Genomic DNA, 19,432 nt, shown 5'->3' on the forward strand with positions numbered 1-19,432 from the left:
AAATACCAGGATTAATAAAAGGGTTAAAATGCATAAGCGCGGACAGCGCGTTATGAACAATGTTCTGTTTAAAACCACCCTTCAAATAAAGTTTATCTTAACTTTAAAACATACAAAGAACACGAACCGGCATGTGCTGTAGCTAGCCTACTAGCACTAAGATAGCCGGGTTTCACAAAAACAAAACTTCATAGAATGAAAACGTTCAGATTATTTCATCCTAACTGTTAATCTCTATATTATTCTGCCCAAACACTTAACCTCAAGAATTGTGGTGAGGAATGTTGTCCAAGCGACAAAGTTTGAATAAACGTCCACAGTCAACAAGCGGTTAGCTTTCAGCTAACCTGACCTCCGGAGCTGTAGCTTGAAAGACGGCTCTTCTGTCCGTCAACCAGCTGTTCGTTACCGTAACACGGTGGTGCAAGCCGTGGTCCTTCCTTCAGACTCAGCTTGTAGAAACAGCTACTCTACCGGGGGATTCTCTGCGACACAGTTTTGCTTCTGCGGGGCTTCGGAGAGAAAAGGTAAGCAACTCTTAAACCTTAATTTTCCCGTTCATGAATGAAAATACCGGATACACACACAGTATTTCATTCTACTTAACTTTGCATATGATCGATGATCGTATGGCTTTGGATCCAGTTGAATTTATGTCTCTTGCCAGCAAAAGACATCAGCGCGCTTTGTTTCCCTCCTATCCCGATGGTCACCGGTGTGGAAGAGAAAGACTTGTGGGAAGGTGGGGGTCTTATGCGGGCAGTGGCATCATGGGAAGTCCTCTGTTAGCCCCCCCCTTCTCCCTTCTGAAGTTGTACTGAAGTCTGTTAAAAGCATATACGGTCAATCGTATCCTGGATGGTCGGCGTAGGGGACATGGATTTCAATATCTCGTGGATTGGGAAGGATAAGGACATGAAGAAAGATCCTGGGTTTCCCGTTCTCACATCCTTGATCCTGCTCTCATCACGACCTTCTGCACACGCCATCCTGAAAAACATCCTGGATTGCCTGGAGGCAATCATTGAGAGGAGAGTACTGTAGGATCTCAGCTCCTCTCCTCCTGGTTGGTTCTGCCAGTTCGTTATCAGCAGCTGCAGCTCATCTCCTGATGTGCTCACTGGGCTTCTTAAGGCAGCTGCTGGAAAAGGTCTTCGCTGGAACATAACCTCAGTTATGTGGACTGCCTGTCTGCCCGGCTACCCACCTGCCTGTCTACCTGTCTACCTGCCTGCCTGCCTGCCTGCACCTTGTGAATACTCACCTAAGGACTGCACTGTAAATATACTCACCATCAGCACTCTCACTTTGGATTCCTGGATTCCGTCCTCCTCCCCTGGTTCCTGGACAACACCAACCTATTATCCTGGGCAAGCCTACACTAAGAATAAACTTCACTTACCGTCTACATCCTGTGTTTTGAGTCTGTTTTCATCCTCTGGTTTGTTCTACTTCGACTACTTTAGTGATTCATGTTAATATTCAATTAAATTCAGTTTTATTTATGTAGCGCCAATTCACAACACATGTTGTCTCAAGGCACTTCACAACAGTCAGGTACATACATTTCAATTAATCCTAACCATTGAACAGTGCAGTCGGAGTTAGCTTTTTATTCAAATTGTACAGGTCCTTCTCAAAATATTAGCATATTGTGATAAAGTTCATTATTTTCCATAATGTCATGATGAAAATTTAACATTCATATATTTTAGATTCATTGCACACTAACTGAAATATTTCAGGTCTTTTATTGTCTTAATACGGATGATTTTGGCATACAGCTCATGAAAACCCAAAATTCCTGTCTCACAAAATTAGCATATTTCATCCGACCAATAAAAGAAAAGTATTTTTAATACAAAAAACGTCAACCTTCAAATAATCATGTACAGTTATGCACTCAATACTTGGTCGGGAATCCTTTTGCAGAAATGACTGCTTCAATGCGGCGTGGCATGGAGGCAATCAGCCTGTGGCACTGCTGAGGTCTTATGGAGGCCCAGGATGCTTCGATAGCGGCCTTTAGCTCATCCAGAGTGTTGGGTCTTGAGTCTCTCAACGTTCTCTTCACAATATCCCACAGATTCTCTATGGGGTTCAGGTTAGGAAAGTTGGCAGGCCAATTGAGCACATTGATACCATGGTCAGTAAACCATTTACCAGTGGTTTTGGCACTGTGAGCAGGTGCCAGGTCATGCTGAAAAATGAAATCTTCATCTCCATAAAGCTTTTCAGCAGATGGAAGCATGAAGTGCTCCAAAATCTCCTGATAGCTAGCTGCATTGACCCTGCCCTTCATAAAACACAGTGGACCAACACCAGCAGCTGACACGGCACCCCAGACCATCACTGACTGTGGGTACTTGACACTGGACTTCTGGCATTTTGGCATTTCCTTCTCCCCAGTCTTCCTCCAGACTCTGGCACCTTGATTTCTGAATGACATGCAGAATTTGCTTTCATCCGAAAAAAGTACTTTGGACCACTGAGCAACAGTCCAGTGCTGCTTCTCTGTAGCCCAGGTCAGGCGCTTCTGCCGCTGTTTCTGGTTCAAAAGTGGCTTGACCTGGGGAATGCGGCACCTGTAGCCCATTTCCTGCACACGCCTGTGCACGGTGGCTCTGGATGTTTCTACTCCAGACTCAGTCCACTGCTTCCGCAGGTCCCCCAAGATCTGGAATCGGCCCTTCTCCACAATCTTCCTCAGGGTCCGGTCACCTCTTCTCGTTGTGCAGCGTTTTCTGCCACACCTTTTCCTTCCCACAGACTTCCCACTGAGGTGCCTTGATACAGCACTCTGGGAACAGCCTATTTGTTCAGAAATTTCTTTCTGTGTCTTACCCTCTTGCTTGAGGGTGTCAATAGTGGCCTTCTGGACAGCAGTCAGGTCGGCAGTCTTTCCCATGATTGGGGTTTTGAGTGATGAACCAGGCTGGGAGTTTTAAAGGCCTCAAGAATCTTTTGCAGGTGTTTAGAGTTAACTTGTTGATTCAGATGATTAGGTTCATAACTCGTTTAGAGACCCTTTTAATGATATGCTAATTTTGTGAGATAGGAGTTTTGGGTTTTCATGAGCTGTATGCCAAAATCATCCGTATTAAGACAATAAAAGACCTGAAATATTTCAGTTAGTGTGCAATGAATCTAAAATATATGAATGTTACATTTTCATCATTACATTATGGAAAATAATGAACTTTATCACAATATGCTAATATTTTGAGATGGACCTGTATTAAAACTTTTTAATTCTAAGGAAACCCAGCAGATTGCATCCAGTCAGTGACTTGCAGCATTCCCTCCTCCCGGATGAGCATGTAGAGACAGTGGACAGTCACTGGCGTTGACTTTGCAGCAATCACTCATACTGAGCATGCATGTAGCGACAGTTGAGAGGAAAAACTCCCTTTTAACAGGAAGAAACCTCCAGCAGAACCAGGCTCGGTGTGAGCGGCCATCTGCCACAACCGACTGGGGGTTTGAGAGAACAGAGCAGACACAAAAAGAACACAGAAGCACTGATCCAGGAGTACTTTCTATGGGAAGGAAAAGTAAATGTTAATGGATGTAGCTCCTTTAGTCGTTTCACCTAGAAAGAAAGAACAGATAAACTCTGAGCCAGTTTTCAAGGTTAGAGTCTGAAAGAGAACACATAGAGTTTGTTACAGTTAAGCTCAGTCAATCGCCATGTCTAGGAGAGAGAAAGGGTTAAACACTAAAATATAGGGCTATGTGGATCAGCGGTAGAGGGTGAGCATTAAGTTGTTGCCAGCAGAAGCTCGGACAATTTCCCTCTCCAGAAAGGTGTCACAGGTAGACACAGAGCCACGCCAGGTGTAGCTTCTAGGAAGAGAATAGAGATAACAAGGATAAAAGCTGAAATAACAGCAAATAATGCAAAATTGGAGAGTAGTGTGAGAATGTAGCAAAGAGGGTGAAAGTGGTCGTTATGTCCTCCAGCAGCCTAAGCCTATAGCAGCATAACTACACAGATAGTTTCAGTTCAGATTATTTAGTTAAACGGCGCTTATTTACAACAATGTCTCAAGGAACCCCACAAAGGGTCCCACTGATGGTCATTGTTATACTAAAAACCACAAGGATTGGGATACCTCTCTCTGTCAGACTGATTATAACCATTGGAAAAGAGAAGGGGTCATACAGGTAGCAGAAATGGAGGGTGTGTAATATACAGCTTCAAATATTACAGTTATGGTTTCCAAGCCCTAACTCTTGTATCTTTTGCAATTTAAACTTCTCTTAACTGGACACACTGCAGGGTTTGTTCAGTCATAGGGAGCCTAGTGTAGGCTTCTTCTCATTACCTGTTGCTGCATAGCCAGACAGAAGGGTATGTTTGCCATGAAATGGGAGGAAAAAACCTAAACATTCCTCTTCCTTAAAAAAACATTGGCTGTTTGGAAAGAGCAAAAACACAGACAGTAATGGCTTGGCTACCTTAGAAAGCAAAGTCCATCCTTCTTTTAAAAGGAATAGTGATTTTAAATAGATTTTGGTGGCAGATAGTACACATAAATAAATAAATACACAAATAAAATAGGGGCTGCACGGTGGCGCAGTTGGTAGCACTGTTGCCTTGCAGCAAGAAGGTCCTGGGTTAAATTCCCAGCCAGGGGTCTTTCTGCATGGAGTTTGCATGTTCTCCCCGTGCATGCGTGGGTTCTCACTGGGTACTCCGGTTTCCTCCCACAGTCCAAAGACATGCCAGTTAGGTTAATTGGTCACTCTAAATTGCCCTTAGGTGTATGAATGAGTTTGTGCATGGTTGTTTGTGTGTTGCCCTGTGATGGACTGGCGACCTGTCCAGGGTGAACCCCGCCTCTCGCCCATAGACTGCTGGAGATAGGCACCAGCTCCCCCGTGACCCACTATGGAATAAGCGGTAGAAAATGACTGACTGACTGACAAATAAAATACACAAATAGATAAATAAGTGTTACATGTGACTGTAGTTTATTTTCTTCTCTTGAAAGCATATTCTTAAAAAAATGCCACCCAGCTCGCATATTTGATCATTTGTGCGTGTGTTTTCGGTTGTGTAGAAAAGTATGTAAGAACTTTTTTTAAATGTTGCAAATGCTTGGAAGAAATAAAAAGTTTCATGCAGCATTTAAATCCTTACCAGAACTGCACAATGTATTCCTTATCTTGACATCTCATAATACATGACATGCTATAGAGTGTGTTCAAATTGTTGGCATATCTGTAGTAATTTTAGATGTTTCAGAAATACCCACACTGGTATTTTTTCTGAGGACAAATATTTCTGTAAAAGAGACTTGAGAAATCTGAAAGGAAAGAAAAGAGGAACAGAATAAGTCACATAATGTAATATAAGAAAAAGAGAACTAGGAAGTTTTTTTCAGTTCACATGTAGGTTTGTGTGTATGATTGCACTAAAAAGAGAAGATATTTGCAGAGTACACAGGGAGGGGAGCAACTTCCTCCTCTGTCCTACTTCCTAAAGAACAGCTGTGTGTGTGTGTTTCACCAGGAGGGTGGTGGCAGACCGGGGTTATTTGAAAAGAGGAAGGGTAGAGAAATTATATTCTCACATTGCATCACAAGCTCTCTACTCAAACATAAATGTAAGGATTCTGATGGACAGCTGTCAAGTTTTCTCTCCAAGTTTACTTGTTAAAAGATCTTGAGTGTCAAGTGTCATTGTCAATCTTGCCTTTTTTTATGTGGCTGACTGTGATATTAACACCAGCACTCTTGTAAGCTCGCCTGCATCTTTACTTGTGGAATGATGACTGAGCTCAGGATAGCAAAGAGTGCCTTATTGGAGGGGCTTCTGAACAGGCCCTATAGTAAGCCTTTTCTCAAGAGACGATGCCTCAGTGATGTGAGTAATGTAATTTTTTCTTGTTAGTTTGAGACTCTTTTCACTGTAGTTATCGTAGCTTCCAAAATTAATTTCAGTTTCTCTTTTTTCTCTGACAAAAATGATTTAGTAGAACAGTTGATCTTATATTTTTTTGACTAATAAATTTAATCCTTTACATTTGTACATAGAAATATGAGCTTGTTTACATGTAATCTGATGACCTGTGTTTGCAGTGCAGGAAGCATGATTTGCCTGAATATCATATGGCACCGTTTATTTTTACATGCAACAATAGTTTAGAGCTACACCTTTGGCACCATGAGATCAGAATCAGATGAACGAGTGCATTCCTGTTTGCTGGTGGTGACAGGTGTGTGCATGAGTCAGAAGAGTACGTTTTGGTTTGTGCTCATGTAAAAAGATGGATGTGCTCCTCAGTACTTTCGTGTGCATGTGTTTTGGAGGGCCTGCAGCATCCTTCCATAAATTTAAGCTGTCAGGTGGAAACATCAGCTTGGCACTGCAGTCCAGTTGTATTACATGGTGAACTGACAATGCACCCTTACAGCAAGTGCTGTTTGTCAGGGCTGTTGCAGCGTGCCTTCTGCACAGGCTGGAATTGCTTTAAGCCCTTAATGTGGACTCTGCAGATGAAAGGTGAATGCCTCAGGGTATTTTCTTTGACTTCAGCTTCCACCAGTGCCTCAGCTAACTGGACAAAACACGGAGCAAAACGCAAAGCTCTGTAGAAGTAAAGGGTTCAGGTGTAATTAAAACCCTGTAGCTGAACTAACCTGAACTGTCTTAGGAGCAGAATAAGCACACTAAATGGACACAGCTTAAAAACAGATTATGCCATGACTGAAATGAAACTGAGTCCTGGTGTGTCTTAATTGTTGATTCCTTTCTGCTTGCTACATGATAAACTGCATAAATGTGTCTCAGTCACAGATTAATGTGACTTTGTGCTTCTGACTGCAGAACATGTACCAGCTAATTTGCTAATTTGGCTGTTGCACAAAGTCAGATGAGGTGTTGGCTTTAGCAACACAGAGAAGCACCCTGGTGCTTTGAGGCTCATTTCCCCCCCAAGAGTTGCTTGTTTACAGCATGTTTGTCTTAAAGCGTAAAGGAACAATTTCAAGGGTTATGCTAGCAGTTAATGTAGAGAGCCGTGTCAAGTAGGGTAGGGAGTGCTCTGAGAAGTGCAGACAACGTAAAAATGTTATTTGAGGTGATGAAACTTTCCAAAATGGAGCTTCATCTCTTTAAAATGTACCATCAGGCTATTTAGCGGCAGAAAAAATGTAAGACATGAGTCCAGAATGATGGCATAGTGACACATCTCTACAGAGTATAAAACCCATGTGCCTTTTTGGTTCTCAACTCTCTCCCCCAGACCTCAGACCTGTTTGCCATGATCGAGCGAATGCAGGTACAGTAACAGGTCTCCATGCTCACCTATTAACTTGTCTGCTTCCCTCCTCACAAGCTTTATTCAAACTGCAAACTACAAATTTTACTCACTTTGGACATACATTTTCCTGCTACTTCTGTATCAAGACCCTATTTTGTTCTTTTGCTTTTCTCTGCGTTCTCAGCCCTGCAGCCCAGCGAGAGCAGCTCTTGTATGGATTTGTCCTTGCATCCATCTGTAATATCTGCAGCCTGTGTGCAGAAGCCTTCTGCTTTTGGATGTGCTGAACAGAGCCTCCTTTGTGTTTTCCTTCACATCTGGGTAGTTTTGTCTGTCATCAGATGTGTGAAAATGTAAAGCTTTTCATTTTGCTGAGGTGGTTTCTTATGCATCTAGTTTGTCTTGTCAGTGCAGCAGCACTACAGACTTGTCTGAATTATGTTTGATATTGATGGGAGAACTAAAGTTGGACTTTGATCAAACAGCTTTTTTGACTTCATAGGCATCCTCATAACTTTATTTCGCACTAGATTCTTGCACATTCACCTGTTTTCTTTCAGTTGTGAGTCTGTAGTTTGTTTGTGTAAATATTGTTTAGGATTTTAGAAATCCAGTAGAGACTGAAGCAGTTGTATATTGTTGAGGAGGTAGTGCTAAAATAAAGAATTATTTATGTGACATGTTTCTTTGAAGCTGCCTATTGTTTTTCATTCTTATTTTCCACCACTTTAATTTGCTTTACCAAAAGATCAAGACTCTAAAACAGATTATGCTGTATGAATTCAATCAAAGTGTTCTTATTTCAGTTTGTTTATATTTCATTGTCCAAATTTGAGTTTCAGCTACTGATCAGAAATCCTTTATTATTTATCTTCCTATGTACACTGGAAACTGCAGGGTATGATGTGACAGAATCACTCAAAAGAATTAGAGATAAGACCATTTGCATTATGGCTGTTCTCATGGACATGCCCTACTTGTCTTTTTTTATCCCTTATAGCTGCTAAGATGTCACTCCTTTTCACTTCCTGTTTCTGTAACACATCTGGCTATTGAGCTTGCATATGTGAACATGAGTGTGTTTCTTTGTATGTACAACTGTGAACACGTTTTGGAGATATTGCACCATTTCCATCACTACTTTCTCTTTTTTTCCTTTTACTCTGCAGGGGTGCAGAATGGATGAGCAAAGATGCCCCTTCCCACCTCCCCTTAAAGTAAGTCAGAAATTCACAAATCTTATTGTAGAGCACAGTCTGGTAAAGCATCTGGAATGGCAGAGTTATAAAACCTCTCCTTATCAGCTGCCAGGCAGGCTTTAGGGTGCTCACCGACTGAGTTATGAGCTCAGCATGGACAGGGACGGCAACATGTTCTGCTGTCCTACTATCTAGGCTGGCTGATGAAGTCCTTGCTGAAGACCGGACTCAGCGAAAAGACTGGAGTCAAGTCGGAAAGGCCAAATGTTACGTATGTTGGCGGGGTTATTGGATAAAATGGGATTTGGAATTTTAAAATGCCAACTTCTCAGTTCTTGTTTTAGTAAAGTACATCATACAACTACTTGCCATGTGTGCTGTTGTTGAATATTATAGTACAACTGGCCTGGATACAATGCTGGAACAACATCACTGTTTCTTGTAGGCATTCCAAAACACTGTTTGAAGCACTTTTTGTTGTAACAACAGTCAGGCACTATTAGGCAGTGGTGAGGACTGCCTCTGTAGAACATGTATGAATGAAATTAAGAGCATTTACATATATACGCATCTATCAGGTTTTGTACTTTGATTGTAATCATAAGGCTTTGAAGAAGACATCAATATTTATCATTGTCCAGATTAACAATATTGTTATTACTTCTGTAATGATGCACTGTAGGAGTCATATTTTACCTCAGTTAGTCACAGGTAGGAAGTCCAATAACACATTAGATGTTTAAACATGTATGTCAGACTAGGTTTTACTTTTGCTTCACTTGCTTGTTGTCATCAAATGTTGACCAATGGTGGGAAACTACACTGCAGAAAACTAAATAATAAACTAATAAACCATATTAACCTGGCATCAGTTTTGGGTCCCAATGTTGGTCCACTTTGAGTGTAAGTACGCAATGGTCACCAAACACACAATGTTTAAACTTTATGTTTGTCTTCTACTCTGCTTAAAGTCCTCTCTCAGTACTAATTACTGTGACAAAGCAACAAGAAATGTTGGATGTTGTGTAAGAAACAAGGCTTTTTAATTTAACTTTATTAAAAGGTGACACTTTCTCCTGCACTTTTAGTTGAGTAGTTTTGCTCTGGTAGGACTGTGCAAAAGCATTTTTGTGAGAAGGGGAAAACACTGCAGGAATTAATACCACACAAAGCGAATACAACTTCCATAAGCCAAAATGAGAGAAAATGTTTTTACCACTTCACACATTACCAGTAAAGTAAGATAAATTAGACTTGTTATGCACACACTCAGCTGGATTATTATTGGCCTTTTCTCACAAGGAAAAGTTTTACCACCCTGTCACTGGAGGTTACAAAATACAGGAAGAAAGGTTTTACCAATTCCCTCTCAAGTTCAAAATAGGTTCTCAAACCTAACTTTAACATGACAGACTTTCAAAGATTAGATTAGCTTTTAGTAGGACTTTTCTGTAAAACATGTCATAGTCAGTTTTGTTATTTTGTTGTAAAGTTTTGTTAATTCAAGATGAAATCTTCCCTCCTAAAAATCCCATGCCTGTGATGACATCACATAAGGCATAAGGCTCGTCATTATTTTTAGTAACTCCATCTAGAATTATCAAGTTGTTTTTCATATTCTCTTTGCCTTTTCAAATTAAATTCCCACCTTAAAGGTGTTAGCTTTAATTGTGTCTATATTGTTTGTTAATGCCAGCTGATAAGCTCAGTTCGTCTGTCTCTTGTGATGACATCAGTCCAAATACACACTGTACCTACTGCTCCTTGCGAGAGAGGAGTGGGGGGTTAAAATACATATTGACATATGTATACTGACATATTGAATATTGGATCACATCATCTACTTTGTTGTTGATTAGAAATATGTCTAATGTAGACTTCTTCCTTTTTTTGCAGACAGAAGAAGACTACATTCCGTATCCAAGTGTTCATGAGGTACATTTGTATTCGTACCTATGACTGCATATAATTTAAAAAAAGGAGAACCTGATTTTTGATTCAATGACTCCACTTGAAAACACACAGGAGCTGTTACTACTCAGAATTACCTTTAAGATTATTTTTCTCCATCTGCCTCAGGTTCTGGGGCGCAGTAGCCCTTTTCCCCTTATCCTACTGCCCCAGTTTGGAGGATACTGGATCGAAGGAACTAATCATGAGCCTAAAGACCCACCAGAGGCCAATCATCCTCCATGTTCAACCTCCCACATTAAATTGGAGACAAACAGCACTGCCAAGATCTACAGGAAGCATTTCATGGGCAAGGTGAGAATGGTGGTTTTGTGATTTATTTAAGCAATTTTATCTTAAACTAACACCAGCCTCGTTTTATTAAATTTCTGTTGTACCGTAGTTTTATCCATTTACACATACTCTTGTTAAAATGCTGGTAGACTGGTGAGGACACATCTTTCTTTTGAATTAAATTTACTTGACTAACAAGTATATTCTTTCTCTGTAAATTATAATTCTGAAAAAGGTTTCACAGTACAGTGAAAACAAATATTGACATATGTTGGTTCATCAGTAATCATAGGGCAGATTTTTTATAAACAAGGTCTACAAAGTCTGTTTAAAACACCAAATTTAAGAAGAGCACATTGTAAATTAATCCCTTGTAGATCATCATATGTATTGTTTGTATGCATCATATCTATTGTATTGTTTGTGCGGTTAGAGTAAAATTGTGTTAATGTTCAGTAAAACCTTTTGTATGATAATAGGATTGTTGCTCTTTTCTCTTCTCTTTATTGTGAATTTATTGCAGCATTGCCTTTTTGTCACCCACTTACAGTTGCTTGAGGAGTTGCATCATCCTCAAAATAATATTTCCTTCACTTTTCTGCTGCCAGGAACACTTTAATTACTACACAGTGGATGCTGCCCTTGGCCACTTGGTCTTCTCAATGAAGTATGAAGTAATCGGGGATCAAGAGCATCTGCGCTTGATGCTGCGGTACCATTATATTCCATTATTTTTCTCTAACTCTGACCTGTTTTGTCTCCTATGAATGTTTTTTTTCTCCTATGTTCTAAGTTCATCATAGCACCCATGTTTGCTATATTTGTTTCATTACTTGTTTTACTTCATTTTTCGCCCTGTTCTTGTTCCTCTTATGCTAAGTATGTTTTTTCAAGGGCCTCTCTAACACAAAAAATTGAATAAACAGAGAGAAGCTGTAGTTATTTATTTTTTATTTAAAGAAATATAGCCTATATTTGTATGGAGTGGTAAACATATTCAAGCTTCTTGGTATAAATAGTGACTTTTTTAAGAGTGGTGATAAAATATTCAGCAATCAACCTACTATTCACCTCTGCTGAAAAAGGTGCAATGCCTCCCACCCACCATTGCACAAAGTTATGTTTATTCACTAAAATCCTCCACTCCATCACATTTACTGAGAGAGAGGAGGGTGTGAGAGGCAGAACTCAGCCTGTGGTGTAACCTGTGAATTAAATTTAGCACCTGAGAGACTCCTCTTAAGATTTTAATAGCAACGCTTCTTCCTTGTTAATGGATCTTCAGAGTGGATAAGTGTTTGGTGTTGTAGCAGTAACACAGCTCACAACGTTTTTCACATTGTGCTGTTTTCTGGTGGGCGAACACCACCCACAGCCACCCCAGTGAGTATAATCACAGGCACTGGAACATAGTCAGATTTAACAGACCTGAAAGACCAGCAGAGTAACTCATACTGTATTTTTATTTTACTCAAATACTATATACTGCTGCTCATCATCAATATGTACACTGACAGATTATAAATTAAGTAAACTTGTTTAAGTGACCCCAACTGATGTACAATTACTATCATCAATAAATCTAATCCAGTAAATAGTGAGGCAGTAGGCTGTGTGGAAAAGTGCATTATGCAGCACCTCACAAAAGCACTCCTACCCTTTTTCCACATACTGTTACTCTACAGCCACACATGTCTGTGTATTATTGGGATTTTATGTGATAAATCTACTATAATTGTGAAGTTGAAGAAAAATGATGCACAGTTTTCAAATTTTTTCATAAATAGAAATCTGAAAAGTCCTTTGATTTTTGCTCCCTCCGAGTCAGTACTTTGTAGAACCATCCTTTGCTGCAATTCTTTCTGGATACATCTCTACCAGCTTTGAACTTCTGGAAACTTATATATTTTTGCAAATCCTTCCTTGTAAAATAGCAAAAGCCCAGTCAGATTGTTCAAAAAGTGTTGATGAACATCAGCTATTACGTTTTGCCACACATTCTCAATTTGTTTTAGGTCTGGACTTTGACTGGCCATTCTGTCACATGAATATGCTTTAATCTAAACCGTTCCATTGTAGCTCTGGGTTTGTGTGTCTGAACTTCTGAACGACTGACTATCCTCCTTCCAGACTCAAGTCTTTTGCTTTTTCTAACAGGTTTTCTTCATTAACAAGTAGGTGATTTCTCAAGACAGTTGAAACACACCATTGTTAAGCTGTTCTTAATCTTTTACTATCAAACTTATTCATTCAGCTTCAGGCAGGCCCAGTAGTTTACTTAATTATACTTGCTAAGTTAGAAAATTGCTGTTCTTGAGATGGGTTTGATTAGTCTAAGCTATATATTTTCTGGGTAATTAGCTGTCAGTGTGCTGCAAGTATATTTTTAGAAAGAGAAATCTTGTTTGTGCTAAGTTAAACCCATCGCCTTTAGCATTATTGATATTTTTTGATTGACATGAAAGAGGTACGTTTTAATTTATTACAACTCCTTTTGAAGAAACTAAACACTTTTCACAAAATTTTGATCTTAAGATTGTCTCTCTTGACATTTTTTGTTTAAGAATAACTTTTTAGCATTCTGTGGGTGAACAGTTTTTCTTTTTGTTTAATTTCTCCCCTAAAATTCTGCATCACTGTTTACCTTTCAGCACAAAGTACAAAACCCATCATGATGTGATTCCCATTTCCTGCCTTACTGAGTTTCCCAATGTGGTCCAGATGGCAAAGGTAGATAATTACTATCTGCATTAACAGTTAAGTTGTATTCAACCTCTGATTCGAAATGGATGAAACAAATTGTTGTTTCAATTATTTTGCAGCTTGTTTGTGAAGAGGTCAACGTGGATAGGTTTTACCCCGTCCTCTATCCAAAGGTAGACTGCTGTGATTTTTCCTCCTGGTTTCTGTCATCCATCAACACTATATCATCATGTCTGCAACTCCCTGTTTATTTTATCTCCAGGCATCAAGGCTCATTGTCACCTTTGATGAGCATGTAATCAGCAACAACTTCAAGTTTGGAGTCATTTATCAAAAGTTTGGCCAGGTGCGTGTTTTTTAGAGATACTCCAGCTAATCTCTTCTTTCAGACACATGTCAGACTCCTAGAAAATGCTTTCGGCTTCCTGTTTGCAGACATCAGAGGAGGAGCTGTTTGGGAATATGGAAGAAAGTTCAGGCTTTGTTGAGTTCCTGGAATTCTTGGGCATGAAGATTGAGCTTCATGACTTTAAAGGGTTTGATATTTTCAAGTTAATTTCTTTAAACATTACATTTTTCATTAGAGTGCTCTACTTAATGCCAGTGAAAGTAAGGCTATCAGTCGCTCAGCAGCTAATCAGAGATTTCTTTAAATAAATCCGAGAAAAAAAGATTTTCAGTCCTGATATTTTCAGTCTTGCTGAGACTGTGATTAAGTAGGGAAATTAAGTACTCTTTGTATAAATGTTTTAATGATTATTGTAGATCAGGACCTATGATAATGTCGGCCCTTTCAATTCCTTTACCCTTTTACTCCAAATATTCTTTCTCTTCTATCTTGTTTCCTGTTAAATTTAATTCCCATACTTCTCTGATTCTCCAGTTTTAGAGGTGGCCTCGATGTCACACACGGGCAGACGGGGATGGAATCGGTCTACACAAATTTCCATAATAAGGAGATTATGTTTCATGTGTCCACCAAACTGCCTTATACGGAAGGAGACTCACAGCAGGTAGAGACAAATTTCAGTTACTCATAAGTGTTGTTTTCTCACGGCCTTCTAGTTTTTCTGTTGATCTGCTCTGGGTTGCAAGTTTAGGTAATTTCAATTAATTTGAACAAAATAGATCAAATATTTTTCCTTAGTTTTTTCTATGCATCTAATGATTAAAATAAGAAATAAGCAAAATAGTGACAGATCCACCACTTCAGGAAGTTTTCCTTTTTCAATTTCCTGTAAGTCATTGAGTATGTAAATCAACCTTAATGTTTTGCTGGAATAGTCTTAAGACCATTTTAGAAATTTTCAGTTTCCTTCAGCTACAAACCAAAGTAAGGGAAATATATTGAATATAAAAGAATGATAGATGGACTGCATTGCTATAAAACGTTTCACCTGTACTGGTCACTAACATCACATCTGTGCTTACAGACAGACCTACAGTGTTAGTTGTTCTAATTCTTTCAGTTCTTCTTCACAGCTCTCACTCTCTTCTCACCAGCTCTTCACTGGTTCACATTCAGTTTGAGACCCTAAGTTTAATTGGGTCATAACATTACTATACCTGTTTTATTTTCACACAGTTATGTTAATTCATTTGTGTTAACCAGATCACTAACCTAGTGCATGATCTGGGTTTGATATGTAATGACCTGAAGGTATCTAATTTCTTTGGCTGTGGCTGAAAAACTTTTCCACATCATTAACCTTCCACCACTGTGCCTGACAGTTGGTGGACCTGTCTTGATCTCTCTAAATATGGTCTGTTTAAATATGTTGTACTTTGCTCTGTCTCGGGTCTGTTTAATTATTAGCATTTGCATTTCAGTTTGACTTCAAACAAGCTCAAAAAGAATATCACAGAGAAGAAAATTAATCACAGTTTTACTATTTTTCACTGTCTGGCAAGTATAGTCTTATTTTGTATGGATTTGTATTGATTTTTATGGTTTCAAACTCAGTGAGCAATCATGCTCAATAAATTCAAGGCTGTCAATATTTGTCAAAGTAAGTCCAATAATTTATTTTTCTATCATCAAGAAGCTCTGCTTCAGGGTCTGCTTTGTGATTCTTTGAGATGAAGTGGGCAAATTTGAGCCATGTTATATTGAGACAGTGGTTCCTTTCTCTGATTTCCCTTTCAAACAGGCCATAATTGTCTTCTTCTAATCTTTGTTCTGTGATCTTTAACATGCTAACTGAGGTCAAAGATTGTGCTTAGTGTTTGTTTTTGTCTTCTAAGCGTGTCATAGGGCTGACCTTGGGATGAGCATACTGGTATGTTCATTCCTGTAACAGCTGCCAACAGAGAGACATGTGTGTTGAACGTTGTGGACATTTTAGTCATTGAAGAATGCTGAGCTGCAGTCATTTTTAGTCAGCCTTACAACCATTTGCAGATTGATAGCAACAATTGCATATCCATAAGATCATTGCTGGTGTCGTTCGTTCTTGACAATGTGTGAACAGAAACCTGAATACTCCATCTCAGCAAACTACCCAAGCCTTTATGTATGTGCTCACACATGCTAATAATTTAAATGAGTGCCTTTGATTTGCAGCACCCGCAAATTAACCCAGTTAATTCCCAAAGATAGTAGTAAGGCTGTGCTTCACACAGTGCTGCTAGACTGAGGTCGTAATAGGAACATTTTTGGACCCTTGAAATGTGATGTCCTATTTATTACTGATTGTGTATCAGGGTTAATTTGGTGTTCAGAAAGCTGTCTTAAGACTTGTACAAGTAATAACTAACCTTCCAGTTTGTGAGCCACAGCAGTGGCAAGAATAATTGCAGGGCCCTAGATCATACATGACTGAAAAAGGAATACAAGTTAGCAGTTGGAAAGAAACAACTGTATCGTACTTTAGGAGGACTCCCCTGCCACTGTGGTCTGCGCACCATCATAATCGCTCATTGATAAAGTCTAAAACAAGCTCTAGTTAATATTTAGAACTAAGACCTTATTAAAAGTGTTAATAAATAAATATATGACACCTCTTTAAACTGTGCCAAAATAAACACATCCTTCAAACATTTCCCAGATTTCTTACTGATTTGTATGTGTTCCTTCACCTCAGAGCTTGCACCAAAAGTTTGGACATCATGATGATACTTGGCTAATAATTTAGTCATGCAATCGTTAGTAGATTCAAATGGGGATGTTGACTACGTGTTTCCACTACACCAACTATTTCCAGGAATCAGGAAAGTTTTCTGGGGCCATTATCATCAACGCACATTTTTACTGCATTCACCAGGATAAAATGAAATTACTAGGCTAAACATTTACCCCAGGAAATGGCCCTTATAGGGGGCTAGTACTTTATCATTTAGGATGGAGTGGTGGGGAGGAAAAGTGCTATTTTTTTTTTTTATTGGTTTACAAAAAAATGATTTTAGTCATATCAATTTTAAATCATCTGAAGCAAAGACTTTCTGTAAAGTTTCAATTTGATACATTGGAAAACATCAACATTGTTTGTAGCCATATTTGGCAAAAGGGGTAGTTAATCCTTCAATCAAAGTAATATTTTAGGGTTTTAAACTATTTATATTCTGAGGCACAAATAAAAAAACCGCAGCCTTTGTGGATCCTAAACAGATTTCTAAAGAATGATGCACTACTACAGCTACTGCTGTTTGTGTGTGCTTTATGCTCCTTCAGTATGTGATTCTCAGGCTTTATTTGTTATATATATATATATGTGGCTGTTATAAATTTCCTCTGACTGTGAAGTCATTATAATACAGTATCACAGTGTAATCACTGAGAAATTGTCACAAATGTTTGTCTAGAAAAGAAGCTTTTAATCCTGACCAGAGCTGTCTCTTGTCTTGCCTCAGAGACAGAAAAGCTGGACTCATAGCTTAAACATCTCAGACACCTGCCTCTAGTTACAGATGTTACAGACCCTCTAATGTCAGCTCTCCAGGTCTCCTACAGTTTTGTTCGGTTAATAATCTTTGAACTTGCTTTATTTGTTATGATGATGGAGACAGTTCAGTACAAAGGTGCAGCTAAATCTATCAATCTGTACTTTTAACCCTCCTTAATTAATACGGTGTGTCTCATTTGTTTATTCTGTATTGCAACTAAATGCCTCCTGTCAGAGTTGTTTCTAACCATTTATCATACTTAGACTAGCAAAGAAACTCACATTCCCAAATTTTGACAGACAATATGAAAAAAAGGACTCCACAAAAATCTTAAGATTGATGAAGACATTGCTGCTTAATAAAAGGCAATGCAAATGTTTTATTTTAGGGATTTATTTTGTCTCAGTATTTCCTGTTGCTGTTATTGAGAAAAATCACCGCAGTGCTCTGTTTCTGCATTGAAATTGTTCCTCTATTGGTTTCTGGCTAAAGATTCTCATCTCTTTGATAATGTTTTTTGTAAGATGCAGCATTCGTTCTCAGTAGATCGTTTAGTGCCATGAGTGGTTTGAACTTTGTTACCAAAGTAACCCTGCACAGTTGGTTCATGAAGCCAGTACATGGAGACAAACAGAGGCAGGGGGATGATCCATCAGGGAACAGAGAAAAGGAGGCAGGGTGCACACTTAAAACAACCTTTATTCTGGAAGGAAAATAGGCTGAATTTATCCAAAGTAATGATCTGATCTGGCAGTGAATCTGCATGGTGAAAATGAACTGAATGTTTTTCAACTGTCCGAATGTGTGTGGGAAGAACCATTAAAACTGTCATCTATAAAGTTAAGGGATGACACAGCAGTAATCTGACCGCCCCGAATTTACATCAATAGTCTTCTGGTTAAGGTCTACTCTGGATCCGCAGGATTAGAACCAAACATGGAGAAGCAGCATTCAGTTTTTATGCTTAACTAATTGAGAACAAACTGCCAGAAAACTGCAAAAATGCTGAAACAGAGTTCTTTTAAATCGAGGTTAAAGACTCATTTGTTTTGACTGTTAAACATCATTAATTGTAGCCTGTTCATTTTCATATGTTTTCATTATCTAAAGCAGTTTGAAATCTCTTGTTACTGAAATGTGTTAGATGAATAAACTTGCCTTGCCTTGTATATAGAAAACAGTTTTATACTTTTTTTTATTTATTTGTGAAATGACTTAAGCTTCCTTTACTTTGAACTAAGCATGATATTTACCAAATATTACAGTGAACATCTTACTGTGTTCAAGTACAGTCAGTCAGACTCAATTTCTGCCTTACAAATGTCTGTAATGACTTCAGCACATTGTGGAAACTTTCCAGGTTTAGAGCCAGATGGTGGATTGTTTACAGCATAACAAACAGGCTGGCCGTAACACAGGGAGGCTATAAAATAAGGGGACAGTTTCTGGAAAAACAAATGCCATGATCATCTCTTAATCACAGAGTAAATATTGGCTCTGTTGGGCTGTGTATACAACTGGTCTTCTTGTGAGACATGTTTTAAGAGTATACACCAACATTACAGCCACTATTTTTAATCTAAATTTGCAAGCCACATTTTTTAGGTACATTTCACTCGTACCAGGTTGGACTCCCCTTTAGAATGGCAGTATTTCTATGGGGTGTTGATTCAGCAAGGTGTCTGAAACAGTCCTCAGAGATATTAGAACATATTGCTATGACGGCATCATGCAGTTGTAGCAGATTTATCAGTTCCACATCCATTATGCAAATGTTCTGTTCCACCGTATCCCAAAGGTGCTGTATTGAATTAAGATCTGGTGACTGAGGATGCCATTGGAGTATAGATGTTTGTATATGGCCAGCAGCAATAATCAGGCAGGCTGTGGCTTTTCAACAATGCTCAGTTGGTACAAATGGGGCCAAAGTGGGCCAAGAAAATATTCCCCACACCATTACGCTACTAGTAGGCTAATCTGTTTATAAGATGGATGCAAGAGCCATCAGACAGATACCGGTGCATGAAAATCCCAGTAGATCAGCAGTTTCTGAAATACTCAGAGCAGCCGTCTTGCACCAACCAACATGCTATGTTCAAAGCCACCTAAATCTCTCTTTCTAAGCCATTCTGA

General features: G+C 39.0%; 1 protein-coding gene across 12 annotated transcripts in view; it reads left to right on the forward strand.

Moving 5' to 3' along the window:
• Positions 1-19,432, forward strand: part of rap1gapb (RAP1 GTPase activating protein b) — a 160,372-nt gene that overhangs the window by 126,513 nt on the left and 14,427 nt on the right. For 5 of the 12 annotated variants that reach the window (XR_007035494.1, XR_007035491.1, XR_007035493.1 and 2 more), the window contains 9 exons: positions 8,441-8,488; positions 10,367-10,405; positions 10,550-10,735; positions 11,323-11,426; positions 13,366-13,444; positions 13,537-13,590; positions 13,680-13,763; positions 13,853-13,953; positions 14,301-14,430. Coding sequence is in view for 2 of the 12 variants with exons in the window: in XM_047348161.1 (XP_047204117.1) it covers positions 5,774-5,872; positions 7,254-7,289; positions 8,441-8,488; positions 10,367-10,405; positions 10,550-10,735; positions 11,323-11,426; positions 13,366-13,444; positions 13,537-13,590; positions 13,680-13,763; positions 13,853-13,953; positions 14,301-14,430 (960 nt within the window). In the remaining 10 variants the exon portion in view is untranslated. Of the gene's footprint in view, positions 1-5,613; positions 5,873-7,253; positions 7,290-8,440; positions 8,489-10,366; positions 10,406-10,549; positions 10,736-11,322; positions 11,427-13,365; positions 13,445-13,536; positions 13,591-13,679; positions 13,764-13,852; positions 13,954-14,300; positions 14,431-19,432 lie in introns of those variants that run through there. The other 7 variants (XR_007035488.1, XR_007035489.1, XR_007035490.1 and 4 more) reach the window with 3 other exon arrangements.

This window comes from Girardinichthys multiradiatus, chromosome 20 (assembly GCF_021462225.1).
Source record: "Girardinichthys multiradiatus isolate DD_20200921_A chromosome 20, DD_fGirMul_XY1, whole genome shotgun sequence".
NCBI classification, from domain to species: Eukaryota; Metazoa; Chordata; class Actinopteri; order Cyprinodontiformes; family Goodeidae; genus Girardinichthys; species Girardinichthys multiradiatus.